Raw genomic sequence first — 16,450 nt, forward strand, 5'->3', positions numbered from 1 at the left:
TAATTCTGTTCAATATCTATGTTTTCCACTGTTTAAAGAGGATTCAAAGTCCTTGTTTGCCCTCTTTAACCTCCTCTCTTTCTTCCCTGATCACTCATCCAAGCCAAAGGCATCAGCACAAGTTCCTACCTTGCCCCAAAGATCCCCCTGCAAAAACTGTGCTCAATCCCTGCACCCTGAATTGCACTCCCTCCAATTGCCACCAAAAAACCAAAAATCTTTAAATCAACCCCCCTCTATCAATTTACTAGCCTAATATCTTTGATCCTAATTGGTCAGCCTAATTATATTATAAGATCTATCAAATCTGACCCGAGAGAGCCTTCTCATACCTCGTAGGGCTAGCTACGAGGTGAAATGGTTTGATGTAGCCTTGAGAGTTTGTCTATCTCAGCCTAGGTGAATTCCAAGCGCTAACATATTGGCGACCATACTGGGGAGAACAAACTTGTTTGTTGATTGATGTGTGAGTTTCGTAAGTCTTAGACGGAGCCTGAAGTTACGCCAGAAGCCTTCGAAAACGCTCTTGTTTTACATCAGCGTTAGTAGATAAACGCTGCTTCAGTCTATCTCCGTGGGATTTGTGAACATAGCGCTTCATTGACACTTTACCCCAGTACATGTATCAAGTTCAGATCTGATTGTTGATAGTGGACAACGATCAGACACTTGAAAGGCTGAAATCATTCACTGGCGACTCCTTCACTGAAAACTCCAGAGATCGATGTTTCATGGTGACTTCACTGCAGATAGATCAGTGGCTTTGAGATTTTCATGATGGACCTAATCGCAAGAAGATATGCTCCCTTGAGCCGAGATCACATTTCAGGTTTTCCGAATAAGATTCCGAAGGTAGATTGGTCAAGGAATTTGCCTACATTTAATGATGATGGTAAGAAGGATGCTGCTCTTCATCTAGTCAGATTTCATATGCATATTCGCAAATTCAAGATCGATTTTCCTGAGGATTGCTTGATGAAGATATTCTTGGCCACTCTGGAAGGTAAAGCTCAATCATGGTATGAAAGTTTGCCGCCTGCTTGTATTTACTGTTTGAAGGATTTTCATGTCTTGTTCATTGAAAGATATCAAGCATCGTATCCATCATTAAATTTGGTTCATGACTGTTGCAAGCATGCTTATAGTTTTATTGAAAGCCTTGAGAAGTTTTATGAGGATGATAATTTTATGGATGTTGAGATCATGGAGGCTTTGTATGAGAATCCATTTCAGCAACATGAAGAGAACCTAGAGGATTCCATAGAGACGATCATGAAAATTTGCAGCAGGACCAAGATCTTAGTATGGTGGAAAATGAAAAAATTTCGCCTCTTGACAATCAACAGAAATTGCATGAAATGGATCAGCAGTATGAGGAAAATCTGTATACTCCTTCACTTGAAATCAATGAAGACAATCACTGTTTGAGCAGAAGAAAACAAAAGGCATTATCTCCTTTGTCCGAAGAGGAGATAGATCAGCTCTTGAGAGGTCTTGCTCCGGCTCAAGTTAATGCAGATTTGCAGTGCACACATGGTCAAGAAGATGATGGTGGACCTTCTTCCTCTTCTGAAAAGGATGACAGTCTTGTAAGCAGCTTTATAGATCAGCAGGTTGAAATTTGTTATATGGCTGAAGATGGTGAAAGAGAAGAGCTCATTTCAGATCTGCCCACAGAAGAAGACAGCATGCAAAGCCTGCATGAGGAGGTAATTCAGTCAGTTCATGAAAAGCAAGATGACATCTTCATTCAAGTAAGTGAAACAGTTCCTTTGGATGAATTTATGGTAGATGATAGAAATGTCATTTTTGCACGTCAAGAATCAGCTGAAGTTTCTTTCCTTATGATTGAAGAATGTAATGAGAATCCGGCTGTCATATCATATGAAGATCACCTACCATATTGTCTGACCACCGAAGATTATAGCATACAGGATTACCTTTCAGATTCTTCATATGTTTCATGTGCTGAAATGTTTTTCCAAGAAGAGATCTGCTCATCTACTTGTTCAGAATTTTTTGAAGCCCATGAGCATACTTTTATCGAAGCACATGATGAAGGAAGATCAGAGTTTGAAGCAAAGGACACCTTGATCTTTCAGCAGGAGGTGGCAATGGCAAATCTTCATGTTTTTCATGATCCTCTAGCAAATTTGTTGCAGCCAGCAGTGATAGTGATTATTGCAGTGTTCAGTGATGAAGGAGATCATGGTCAGCTATGCTTTTGGATGCCCGGTTACCAGTATCTATTGTTGATCATGAGATCTGATCAGGAGAATCAATCAAGAAGGCATCTGCTTGATTGGTTGCATGGGCATTTTGATATAGTTTGATGTATATTGTCTTGTAAGCAACATAGGTGGTTGTCATCATGATTCCAAATCTTGATGGATGGCTGCCGTTTTTCCAAAAGCTTTGTAAAGTGTTGTTTTAAGTCGATCATGAGTCATTTGTGTTTGGTCTGTTGAGTGAGTTTTTCAAGTTATTTCAGTTTGCCATCGAGTCGGTTTGAGTCAAGTTCAGTTAAGTTTCAGTCAGTTTTCAGTCAAGTTTTCATTCAATAAATGTGTCAAAGTTTTGTGTCAAAGGTGAATAAGTTGACTCCATTGCCCAATGAATAAGGCACTGGTCTGCTCTCCCAAGAGGTCTGAGGTTCTTGGCACCTCCAAGGAGCTGCCATCCCCATTGGAGCCAATGTTAGTGTCAGTCTTTCCAGCCTTCCTACAGTGATCAAATGTGCTCTTACAAAGTGATTTTGAAGTGTCAAGGTCAAATTTTGTCATTTCAGTGAGTCTTCAAGCAAAATTTGGTCACTAGGCATTAGGTCTAGGGTTTGCCCAAATGTCAGTCCATGTCACCATTCAACTGAGTTTATCATCATTCGTAGGGTTGTCATCATCATGTCAGTGTCTAATGGGTCATTTGACACCTTGTTCATGCTTCAGTTGTGCCTAGGCAAGGTTCAATTCCCTCTCCTAGGGTTTTGAAGGCGATTTCTCTTGGGCGGCCAAATCACCGGAAAAACTTGTTTCCTGATGTTCATACACCTTCCCCTACCCTTCACCTACCTTATCAAACACTTCCCAACACTCAGATCCCCCAAATTCCTCATTTTTGCACAAACCCTAGTTTCTAGCTACAATCTGGCAATTTTCTAGGTTTGGCCTGTGTTTTGCCCTTTTCGACCCCTTCCCCTCACTCAATCACTGAGATTCCACTTTCCCCTGTTTCCTAACATCCTTCCCCACTCCCAAAAATTTCCCCAAGAATTTAGAAGCCCCCTATCCCCTTCATCTCGCTCCATTTCGACAAAATTCCTTGCTTCACACATCGGGACAAGTCGCACTCAAATGATGTTCCAGAGCAATCAAAGATGAATTTTGCAAAACTGAGAGAGGTTTTTGTCCACAACATGCCAAGGAAGAAAAGTCTCTTTCACTTTTTACACAGGTGTCATGGTTTGAGAGAAATGTCAAAAATACCGGCGAGAACAAAGGTGCTCCAAGGACGGTTGGCCAAAGCACAAAAACGAAGGAAAACGCCCGATCCACTCCAAATTTTGGTCAAAGCCTCTTTGACTGAGCATGGTACTTTATTGGGGACTCCCAGCCCAAATTTCAAGAAATTTGGAGAAAATTTTGTCATTTGTGAATTTTTTGTGCCAATTACAGGTTTTTCCCAAGAACTGGTCTCACCCGGGTGAGACCAGTTTGAAGGGCTGCTCGGAATTTTGCAAACTTGGCATTTTTGGAAAGGGCATTCAAAAAGAAAAATTACCAATACTTGGGAGAAGCCTGATTTTGAGTTTTGAGCCTCCAAAAGCTCAAAATACACCTAAAAAATGACTTTCTGCCCACTTTTTGAGTTGCAAAAAGTGACCTTGGGAGAAATGGTTTTTGAGGGGTCAAATCAACACCAAATTCAGAAATTCCACTTGGGATGGAAAGTAGACAGGCCAAGCTTTCCAATGAGCCATCTTGCACCTGATTTGGATCAGTGGAACCCACTCAAAAACAGCTGTGAAGGGGCGCGACCAGAACTTCCAGGGGCGCGACCAGAACTTCCAGATTTGCCAGAATTCACATTTTTGGTCAAAAAACACTGTTTTGACTATGGTTGACTATTTTTACTTGTAGATGATGGATAAATGTAATATTTTCATGGCACTTTGGTAGATTTTATCTTTCTTTACCCTTCTAGAAGCTTCCATGATGTAAAAAGTGAAAATTTAATGCATGGATGAGTTAGCTAAGTAATAGAGGCAAGTTGTTGGGCTGCCTATTTTCTAGTTCTTAGTTTAGAATTAGTTCAAACTGCTCCTAGGAAGCTGAGCTCGACCCCTAGAGGTGGGGAAAGGAGTTAGATGGTCTAGATGGTCTATATTATGCTCTCTCCTTCTCATTTTCATGGTTGGACTCTTGTGGGAGAAAGCATTATTGTGTATTGTACATCTACTTCTGCAATTTAAGGAAAGGAAGGCCAGGGTTTTGCAGACTTCATTGTGGATTCTTGTGGATCATTGTGTTGATGGTGTGTCTTCTAATTGTTACTGTAAGTTTGTTTATGTGTTACATCTCTCTTTCTTTGCTGCTAATTGAACAAGATGAAGTGATAAAGTTTGAATTCATGCATGCCATGCTCAGCTTTTAATTCTGTTCAATATCTATGTTTTCCACTGTTTAAAGAGGATTCAAAGTCCTTGTTTGCCCTCTTTAACCTCCTCTCTTTCTTCCCTGATCACTCATCCAAGCCAAAGGCATCAGCACAAGTTCCTACCTTGCCCCAAAGATCCCCCTGCAAAAACTGTGTTCAATCCCCGCACCCTGAATTGCACTCCCTCCAATTGCCACCAAAAAACCAAAAATCTTTAAATCAACCCCCCCTCTATCAATTTACTAGCCTAATATCTTTGATCCTAATTGGTCAGCCTAATTATATTATAAGATCTATCAAATCTGACCCGAGAGAGCCTTCTCATACCTCGTAGGGCTAGCTACGAGGTGAAATGGTTTGATGTAGCCTTGAGAGTTTGTCTATCTCAGCCTAGGTGAATTCCAAGCGCTAACATAATGAACGGCCCAGATTGACTAGAAATTACTATACTTTTACAAGGCAATTACATCTATTTTTAGCTTCGGGGGCACTACCCCCGAAACCCCCCACCAAGGGGGGGCTCCCCAAAGGTCGCAGCACCCCCCCCGCCCCCCCCCTTGACCCCCCTTGCAGTGAATATTTTATGGGTGGCATTGTCGCTCCATTTCGAACTGGGGTCCAATGTGGCGATACCTTTGAATACAGAAGATAATCAGGCTCCACACGCAACAATACTGCATAATAATAAACCCTCATAATAGCTACATCGGTTTTCCCGCATTGGGTTTTTCCCGGGACATTTGTCCAAAAATAATGGTGTCACTTGTGTGTTTGTTTTCTTTCAGCTGATGATCTGTAGATGTTGAGACTGTATTGTGTTTATTTCGTTATTTATATGTTTTAAATAACTTGTTCGCATTTAAACAAGTAGAAGAAATAAACGAGAAGAATACAGATTAAATTTGTTATGGATAGACTTAGAAATTTCAGCAAATTACAATTATTGAGGATAAATATCCCAACCTATTTTCGTCTGGTTGTTTGGTTCACATAATGAACCTTTTTATGCATGATATTATTAAGAACAAAAACCAACAATACAAATGGATTGGTGATTTGTACAAGAGAGGCAAACAAATGATAAAATTTATTTCAAATCAATAGCAATACCCATGGGATTTTCCGCAATCACTCAAGATTGGAGCTGTTGAAGATTGCAAAGACTAGAATTGCTAGTTATTGCCTCACCTTCAGGTGCCTTTTGAAGGTAAAAGAGTCATTGGCTAGCATGGTATCAAGTCCACACTAGTAGGTGTTAAAGGACAGGGCTACAAATGCAACTGACAAGCAAGGTTTTCAACAGGTGGAGGAGACCGCTCTTGATGGTCTGTTTTTGGGTACGTGTGAGGCAATTATTGGAATTCACTAAGCCCATTTATAACTACTTGTTTTGTAGATACATATAAACCAGTGATTGGGGAGGTGTATGAGCAGATGGATACCATGTTGGGACAAATAAAAGATGTTCAGAAAGATGATCTCAACTTGTATACACTAATTCACAATTGTGTGTGTACACGGTGGAATAAACTTAATGTTTCACTACATGCCTTGGTGTATATCCTTATGCCAAAATACTACTCTCCATCTTGGTTGGGCCAACCTGGACCTAGGGTGGGGTTAGGGTCAAACCCCATACAGATCTAGAGGTATCTACAGGATATATGCAAGCATTAGACAAGTTGGTACCTGACAGGGAGGAGTGTGCTAATTTTCATCTTGAATTAGGTAGATACTTCAGTTGCACTGGTTTGTTTGGTTCTTTGCATGCAATGGAAGATAGAGACATATTTGATGCTCTCACATGGTGGGAAGCATATGGCAGCACGGGACTTTTGCCAAAATTGGCAAAAAACGTTCTGTCACAGGTTGTAAATTCTTCTTCTGCAGAGAGGTGTTGGAGCACCTACAACTTCATACACAATGTGAGAAGAAATAGACTCAATGAAAACCGGGTAGAAAGTTTGGTTTATGTGCACTACAACTTGAGATTGTTGAGTCATTATTGTGATCAGGCTTATGAGGATCCAACATATAAAATTTGGGACAACCACGCAAAGGATGATAATTTGGAAGATGGCACTACACATCTTGAAGTATTGGCAGCAGAACTTATGAGAGATGAAGATGAAGCAACAAGAACCATGCCACCCCCATCATCCAATAGATAGCAGTGCCAGTGGTCGAGTTCCAAGTATCGTTCCTTTGCTGTCGCTGCCTCCATGTACATCCTCATGTGGAGGGCATGTGCCTTCTAGTTCTGGTTGTGCGACTGTGTAGGAGGGGACTCCTAGGAAACCACCACGATTTGTTTAGAAAGACATTTCTCGTGGTGTCAAGAGGAAGCTATAGATAATAGATAATAGATTTACTCAATGTTTTTAAAACCGAAACCGGTGACCGGACCGGTCCACCTAATGAACCAGTTTACCGACCGGAACCGGTCTAACCGGGACTGGTTTGGTCTAAACGAACTGGTTTTAAAAAAATACATTAAATAATTAATTTTTAATGAAACAAACTATTTTTAAGATGTAAAACCATGATTCCAAGCCAATAGAGGCAAAATATGCAAAGTTTGCTCATTTATATACCATGTAAAGGTGAATATATCAAAATGGCACCGAGTGCAATACATATCATCGACAAAATAGCAAAATACATAAGAAATGAGGCTCTAAATGGCCTATAAAGTCCAAAAACAATGTTGCAAGCTATGAAGCCATTGGCCTACTACAAGTCTACGGTGTACACATGATCAATCATCAAGTTCATCACCACTACTAGACACAGGATCATCATCAGGAGCTACATAGACATCATCTGGTTCAGAGTCTGAGGATGCCTCAGCCTGATCTGCAACCTCAGTATCAATGCCACCAATGACAATAGAAGTGGACCTAATGGAAGCACGAGTTTGTCGACCTGCATGACTAGAGCCTTCCATTGGTTCTTTGCCTTTCCTTGATGCCGCTACTGATCCTGGTTCTGATGCCACCACATAATCTGCTTCATCCCCTGCTAAAGCCATGTCAATATCAAAATCAGCCTCAAACACAGGTTCTTCAGTCTCCTCCACCCATTCTGATGTTGGATCAATATCGTCCAACACAATGGGATCTAGATCAGGGGTTTTGCTCATCATTTGGAGCTCCGATTGCATTTATTGTTTACCCCCAAACCATGAAATCCTGAAAACCATTAAGTCTGCTGAATTTTGAGTGAAATCTAAAATTCTAGTTTCTCCATATGAAATCCAATGAGGTCGAAACCACTCTCAAACATCCTGAGTCATTTCATGGTAATGTTAAAAATTTAAGTAAAAGTAAAAGTGACATTTCCTTTAATTTTCATTTTCATCCTTTTACTTTAAGAATTTAACATTACCATTAATTTCCAACATTGTTAGGGTTGAAACACCCTTAGTTTCCCCCCAAAACCCCTAAAACACAGTCAAAAATATGCTTTTATAACTTTACAGTGGGCGTGCCTAAAACCGGCCGGTTTAGGACAGAACCGGCCGGTTTGATACAAACCGGCCGGTTTTCACCGGTTAGGGCAAAAAAATGGCGAAATGGCCTTTCCAACCGGGTTTTTTGGCCAGCTTAGACCGGTGGCCTTGCTAACCAGCCGGTTAGACCGGTAACTGGTTTTTAAAAATGGTTTTGAAAACACTGGATTTACTTGTCTTTTCTAGTTTCTAATAGTTTTAATAACTGTTGACTCTTTGATATTTATTACGATATTTTTTGTAAACAATATATGACAATTTAAGTTTGAAGTTGGCAATTATAACTCATTGGTAATGAATTATCAATATGATGCTTCGTGAAAGTTGTTTCATTTCATTTCGTTTCATGTTAGATATTCTCTGTTGTAATGGTTACACTTAGCTTACAAGTACAACTTTGGTGATCAATTATGATAAATGTTAAATATTGAATTTTGAAAGCTGGAAAATTTAAGATTGATGAATCATGAGACTCAATATGTTGTTTGTTACTAACTTGTGGACGTGGTTGATGCAGATTATAACTTCTAGATGATTGTTGTTATATGGCTCAATCTATGTTTTTTATGCTTTTTATATCTAATTCATCATTCTGCATGCTTTTGTTGACATATATGCATCAAAATATAAAAAATATATATATTATATAAAAATTCGCTCCTGGAATCTCTCCCAAACCAGGAGCTTCTGAAAATGTCACTCCCACTCCCCGTTTCATTCCCACTCCCAAGTAACCTTGGTCTAAATATCCGCCAAAGCCATGCAAGATTGTCACACTTCCCCAAATCCTTCAGAGAGTGCACATTAAGACGCCCTCTTTCAAACCGTACTTCTAAAACACCACACCCAGCTTTCCAGAGACTACACAGAGCCAAAACAACCAATGAATAGAAATAAACAGGATTGGGATATTTGAGCCTAGTATGAATTATCCAAAGAGCCTCAGCAAAAGACACCCACACAATGAATTTAGCAATGTAGTTTGGGGAATTCACAGAGATTCCCCCATCTATCCTTGCCATGCTTAATTCCTCACTGCACAGAGCTTCCTGCTTACTCAGGTTTACAAGACCAAAATCTCCCCAGAGTCCTGTCTCCTCTGCTATGCTCAGACCTGGGCTCTGCGCCTGGGAGAAAAAACACGTGAACGATTCCATAACAATCCATACCAACATTCTTACACATAAATTCCACTGGGTACCCAACGCTGCCGTCTAAACCACCATCCTCACATCAGGTGCACTACCAGTACAATTATTGTGAATGCCATTAATTTGCAATACTTAACGATTCGACTCCACATACATGAGTACATGTGTCCCACTTTCAAAAGTCAAGTGTGGGGCATAGCGTGGATAGCCCTCACCACATTTTTCGGTCTCCCATGGTCTATCACCCCATTCAGGATAGATTTATCTGTGACAGTATGCTCTCCATCTCTTCCACCCAGTTGAATTTGGCTGCTATCAGTCATGTTGTTGAGAAGTCGAGTTTGGGATCACTACTTCCCCAATTAGCTAAGAGATTGGCTGCCTTATTGCCAGAACTATGTGAATGGGCAGTGATCATGTAAGGAAAGGAATACAACAGAGATTGGATCTGAGACATCAGCAGCTCCAGCTGCCAGCTTTTCACTAACTTCATCACCGGGGCCCCATTGATAAATTTTTGAGCTATGTCCACTGCAATTTTTGAGTCATCATCAACCTGGATCTTAGTGAAACCCTCCTTCCTTGTGATTTGGAGCCCTCTATCCAGTCTGGAACTCTGAATCGTGTCATCTTTCATGTGCTAACTTTAGCTTGCTGAAGAATACATACACGTGTAAAAAATGATCATCTTCCCGAGGTGAACTGGTGTGGTTGGATTCTTCTCTTGCATGAACCAAACTTGCTGTATCAATACAAATGGTCTCACTGGCTCCAACTTGAGAATAGTATCTGCATGCATGATGCTAAGAACTCCAACTCTGCAACAATAATGCAACCTGGAAAACAAGCAAAGAAAGACTTGTTGATGCCTTATTGCCAAAGTTGGACTTCATCTAATACCTCTAACAAAATTTTGACTCAAAAACACTTTAAGCATTACAAGTGTTTAACTGTACTTGTTATCAGATTCAGTCATGATGATGCATTAATATAATTCCTTTGTTTTCCTCAATATTCGACTGCAGTAGAGGTATCATTTTATGAGAATGTTTGTTTTTCTTTTTAAATACTCTTGAAGACTTTTCCATAGACATTGAAAGAAACATTAGGTTAGAGGAGAATTATCTTCTCAGCCAGCTTCTTTGGGGATTGGATCAATGACAGCCATTAGTACATAATGGTAACAACCTACTTGGAGAATGGGTTTACTTTGAATAATCTTAATTGACATTATTCAGTCCTTTTGAGTTGAAGAGGTATTTCAATGGTTTCAAGCAATATAGAGCTCTTAATATAGAAGCAAAATTTCAGCAAATTGCCTACTGGATTTGCCTCTTTGTTATTGGACCGACAGGGAAATCCTTTTTTGGATTGTTTAGTCTTTACAATTTTCTACTGGTTCTTTGCAGTTGCCTGTAACTGTTCTTGGTAGGTGTTCTTGTATATGTCCCCTTAAAATCCTAAATGTCTTCATCCAGTTTTATAATCATGGATGCAATGTTCTGATCATAATTTTGGCAATAAATATTGGTTTTTCAGGTAGTTTTCCACTCTGTTAAAAAGTTTGATGGTAAATCATTTAGACAGTTACTTCCTGGTGAATATACACAGATGGCTGGACGAGCAGGTCGGCGTGGACTGGACGAGGTTAGTAAATAAACAGATAGTACAACTGCAAAATTCATTATTTGTACTTGTTATGCTGTTTGTTCGGAGGAGATTATGCCAGTGCACCTTTCATGAATAAGCACCTGCTATCAACTTTCTGTGCTAGGTTCCAAGGGAATTCTTGGTCTTCTATTTCATGGTTTTGATGTGGAAATTGAGATTAATGTGCTGCCTGATGTCTATCATTGCAGGTGGGAATTGTTATTATTATCTGTTGGGATGAAATACCGGAAGAAAGTGATTTAAAAGGTCTAATTACTGGAAAACCAACAAAACTTGAGTCACAGTTTCGTTTAACTTACACAATGATTTTAAACCTTCTTCGGGTTGAAGACCTAAAGGTATTGATATGCCCTTTACAACATGATTTTCAATCTGTGCTAAGTTATAGACTCATAGAGTGCATATTAATATGTTACTGAAGTTCACTGTTTTGAACTCATTCAATTTAATTGTTAGATATGCCCTTCTTAGCACTGCTGGGACCATGTGCTAAATTTATCCAAAATGTATTATCATTATTAGTATTTTGCATTTTGGGCTTTCCAGCTGAACTTGTCATGCTACACATATTCTGAATTTGATTTGGTGGAACTCAAGCTATGTAGGACAAACCAGAGAAATTTAGTGCTTTTGGATATTCTAGGCTGGTTAACTCACAATATTACTAAATTACTGGTTTGTCTGTTATGAACATAAATATGGTAAAATAATATAAATAATAACAATAATAATTAGAGGTATAATTAATAATTATAGAAGGATATGTCGGAAGGACATGACTGTAACCATATCATCATATTTCCTACTATCAATTTCTTATATACATTTTATATATTTAATGTCCATGTGGGAAGCCCTTTCATGAACAGCCATGTCCTTTCATAATTATTAATTATACTGCTCAATTTGTTATTATTTATATTATTTTATCCATATTTCTGTTCATAACGTGTCCTATAAGTATCATCACTGAGTCAGGGCAGGTAAAACTTTTGGCTTTCAAGGGAGAGGAAGCGATCAGTTTAGTCCAAGTGAGAAACAGTTTCAATGGTTCACTTTAGAACAATTACCTTGGGAGCTGCTTCTTGCAATTACAGAGTAAAATTTTAAATGAGTGGCTGATGAAAGTGGTTTCTCTGTGAAAATATTATTGTCATTTAATATGACTTGTTTGAGCATAAAGGATATTTTAATACTTGAATTTCTCCTGTATTTTGGTTACTTGAAATGGTGACTGTCTTGTGTGACATGCCTTCCATATTTCCCATGCTGCTAATTCCTTTTACTTGTGAATAAAATGAGGTTATGAAACGTTATGCTGATTCCATTATTCTATTTGAAGTGAAATCTTTGTTGTTCCATCTTCCCAAACCTTTGGAATTCATTGAGTAATCTGTTGATGTAACATATGCAATGCCAGAACATTTCTAGATGACATTATTGCTGTTGCGACTGGATTGATTTGAAATTTTGAACTGCAGGTAGAGGACATGTTGAAAAGGAGTTTTGCTGAATTTCATGCACAGCAGGCATTGCCTGAACAACAGAAGCAGCTTCTGAAAGGAGAGGGAGAACTTTCCAAAATGAATGTAGCAATTGAGTAATGCTTCGTTCTTCCCTTTTCTCATTTATAGATGTGTATTCTCAGGCTACATGATAACAGGAAATGTCTGGAAATATTTGTAAGTTTATGAATAGTCATGAATCAGAAACATTGCAAATGGGCTCACTGATTCAGATAGAGAAAGATTAACACTAAAGTTCAGGCTAATAGAATTGTACTATAGAGAAAAATAAAATGACGAGGAAGTTATGTACAGAATTTGAAGGCAGGGAATGATTGTTAGCATTGGACAAGGTTTTCTACACTCTGGTAAGCCTAAAACTAATACAATTAACTGTATTAGCACTTCTATGGCTGATTGATTTACAAGACAAATATCATTTAGCATACGTCTGATGGATAATGCTTAACTCAAGGAACAGTCTCATACCAAATCTAAGTGAACTTTGAGAGAAGGAAAGTTTGTAGTTGTTTACAGCTAGCAAACAAATATGGAAGGCGTGCAATAGGCAAAAGAAGACATGACCAAAGACAAGGGTTGGTCCCTATACATAACTGCTTGACAGGCATGCATTAGCATATTAGAATATGGCAATTGTTATAATGTGTATGTTTAGGATGATGCCTGCAAGAAGATGGATGCCATTGACTGCTGATAAAAGGAGCCAAACGCCTACCAGTCCAATATGTTAAGGATGAATTCCCATTCATATCTGTCATACACTTTATCAATGTCAGTTTAATGAAACTGTGTCTTTTGGATAGAGTCCCAAGCCCACTCTAGTCTCTGCCTTGCAGTTATAAGGTTATCAGGAATAAATCTGCCCTCATTAAAGCTAGTTTGGTCCTAGTGTACTACTGGGTCAATCAAAATTCTAATTCTCTTGGCCAGAGCTTTGGCTAGAATTTTGTAAGAGACATAGGAAGAGTAATTGGACACCATCCTCCCAGGAAGTCCTTTTTGACCACTTAACGGATAATCTTCATAACACCAACATTCACCATCTCCCTCATACCACCACTTCTGATTGCTTCCTGGCATGTTGGGCCAATCACATGCTGCATGGTAACAAATGATAGTTTATCACATGCTGGGCCAATCACATGCTGCATAGTAACAAATGATAGTTTATATATGGAGAAATATCCAACATAAGAAGGATCAATAGTTGGAATCCATATAGGATAAATAGTATATATAAATGATAAAATGAATAAGTGAAGTTGATGCAGAATAGTTTGTGATGTTGTGTATAAATATACATTGAATGGTCACATATATGTTTGACTTGTCACTTGAGTTGATTATGAAATATCATATTTTATTTGTCAAGAGATGGAGCTCATTCTATTTAAAGAGTACCTGTCTTCAGCATTTGTTATGGTTGGATTTGGGGATTTTTTTGTTGAAATTCTAAGGCAAGTGCAATAGAACACAGTTTTCTGCGTGATAATTACTTCCTAATGATTCTAAACGTATTTTAATGCCACTGCCGTCATTGAATAATTATACTCAGAAAATCTCAACGGTAAATTTAGGGAAAACAGTAAGGATCATAGAAAGACAGCCATGCACAATAGACAAAAAAATTTCACCTGGGAAACCCAACCTTGGAAGAAAACCCATCAATCTTTTCTTGAGGACAAATTTTCTTTTCAGCAAGGTTACAAATTATAAATTTTGTCTAGGAATCTGTGCCAATAATCCAAGTCAAATGCCAGTGAAACAGCTGTAAGTCAATGCTGGTCAAACCAATCAAAACAGTAAAATAACAACACTGGTCAAACTACAGCCTGTGGTCAAATTCAGCCTTGTGTTCAAATCGGCCCTGTGGTCAAATCTGTATGTGCATGCTCCAAAAACCAGTCAAAGAGTTCAGTCAACTCTGGTCAAACTCACCTTCTTTCTCATGTGTGGCTGGTCAAAAAATCGTCCTTCTCTCACACATGCGGTGGAGCGGATAAACTCAGCATTAGACAGAATATATATATATATATATATATATATTTTATTAATAAACTTGAATGATGATTACACTGTGGGCGGCCCTGGATTAAATACTTACTAGAAGAAGAAGCGTCATGGGAGACAGAAGCATTTTGTCAACAACACCCATCATTATGTATGCTTTGAGGACAAAGCATCTTTTCAAGGGGAAGGCAATGTTTTATAAAATAAAATGAATTGTAGTTAGTAAGTAATTAAAGGGCATGGTCTTTGATTACTCGTGATTGCAACTTCTTTTCCCTGATGGAGATGATACCTTGTGGCTCTAGAATAACCCTTCCTTCGTCATCTAAAGTCAGAAGTGTTGTTTGCGCTGATTGATGTTCAGCAAGTGCCTCTTTAAGGCAGGATACAAGGAAAACGTTGTGAACATGACTTTTATCGGGAAGGCTGATACTATATGCTACTTGGCTGATCCTTTTGTTGATTTGGTAGGGTCCATAAAACCTTGGTGCCAATTTGTTTTTCCCTTCTGTTTTAAGGACAACTTCTTGTAAGGCTGGAGTTTAATAAATACCCATTCTCCAACTTTAAATTCTCTCCCAGTTTTGTTTAGTCAGCTTGCCGCTTCATACTATTCCTTGCATTATTTAGATTTTCTTTTAGAGTTTGAATGCCTTTTTGGGTTTCTTCTAATTGGGTTTTAATAGCTGGAAGCTTCGTCTCGATGATAGTAAATTCCTTCCATTTCAGAGGTTCAGAGTTTGAAATGGAGTCATTTTTGCTAACGTGTGGTAAGTAGAACTGTACCACCTTTCAGTGATATGTAACCACTTAACCTGCTTATTTTGTTTGTCTGTGGCAGAACAACGTGAGTAGGCTTCTAAACATTTATTGAAAACCTTTGTTTGGCCATCCGTTGTAGGGTGGTAAGCTGAATTCATGTTGAGGTGGGTTCCTATATGTTTGAAAAATTCTTTCCAAAAATTACCCTTAAATTTGGCATCTCTATCGCTCACAATGACCTTCAGAAATCCATGTAATTTGTAAACATTTTGCAAAATATCTCGGTGATTTGTTTTACTGAGTCTGATTTCCTCATTGCAATAAACTGAGCATACTTGGTGAGTCTGTCGACTACTCCAAGAATTTTATCCTTACCAGTATACACAAGTAAACCTTCAATAAAGTCCATTAATATTTCCTCCCATTTCTAACTCGAGATGTGTAAGAGATGAAGTAGTCCGGGTGTCATAATATTTTCATCTTTATTCCTCTGGCATTTATCACATTCTGCTACATATTTTTGAATATGATTACTCATTCCCTTCCAAAAGAATGACTGGCGTGCGTTGTCGTAGGTTTTAAAGAATCCTACATGTCCGGATGACAATGAGTCATGCTGCTCTTTGAGAATCTTGGCTTTAAATTTGGAATCCGCATTCAAATAAATTCTTCCCTTGTACCATAAAATATCATTCTTCCATTCAAATTTTGAATTCTAAGGAAGATTATTGATTATAGCCATGGGCAGCAGTACATAAAGCAGTAGTGCAGTGGATGTTGGGCAACAGGCCAAGCATCAACACAGGTACTGATGCAGAAGGATCAGTGTGATGTTCAGTGGTGGAGCATTACTAGAGCACATTCCTTGGTAAGAGTGAGTGTTGATTTGTGGTAGCATCGGATGTGCTCTAGCCATGAAAATTGGTGTAGAGGCTAAAGCACATGAGATCTCCAAAACCCAAAAATGGTTTGGGTAAATTCCACATGGTTAGAGAGATATTAAAATAATTAATATTTTTAATCGGGTTCCTAAGTCTAAACTTAGGAAAATTAAAATATTAATGGGTATTAATATAAAACTGGGTGAGAATGTTCTAAATGACATGGATCAAGCCAAATCTAATCTTAGCCATTGATTAGAGATTTAATCTCTGCTGTTGAAGACT

General features: G+C 38.6%; 1 protein-coding gene across 1 annotated transcript in view; it reads left to right on the forward strand.

Moving 5' to 3' along the window:
* Positions 1 to 16,450, forward strand: part of LOC149146917 (RNA helicase, ATP-dependent, SK12/DOB1 protein) — a 565,347-nt gene that overhangs the window by 399,514 nt on the left and 149,383 nt on the right. Inside the window, exons 16-18 of the mRNA XM_089440900.1 lie at positions 10,855 to 10,962; positions 11,175 to 11,324; positions 12,468 to 12,586. Of these exons, the coding sequence (XP_089297026.1) occupies positions 10,855 to 10,962; positions 11,175 to 11,324; positions 12,468 to 12,586 (377 nt within the window). The remainder of the gene's footprint in view (positions 1 to 10,854; positions 10,963 to 11,174; positions 11,325 to 12,467; positions 12,587 to 16,450) is intronic.

This window comes from Pinus tabuliformis, chromosome 9 (assembly GCF_031772625.1).
Source record: "Pinus tabuliformis cultivar Carrire ecotype Pingquan chromosome 9, CPIR1, whole genome shotgun sequence".
In the NCBI taxonomy this organism is placed as follows: Eukaryota; Viridiplantae; Streptophyta; class Pinopsida; order Pinales; family Pinaceae; genus Pinus; species Pinus tabuliformis.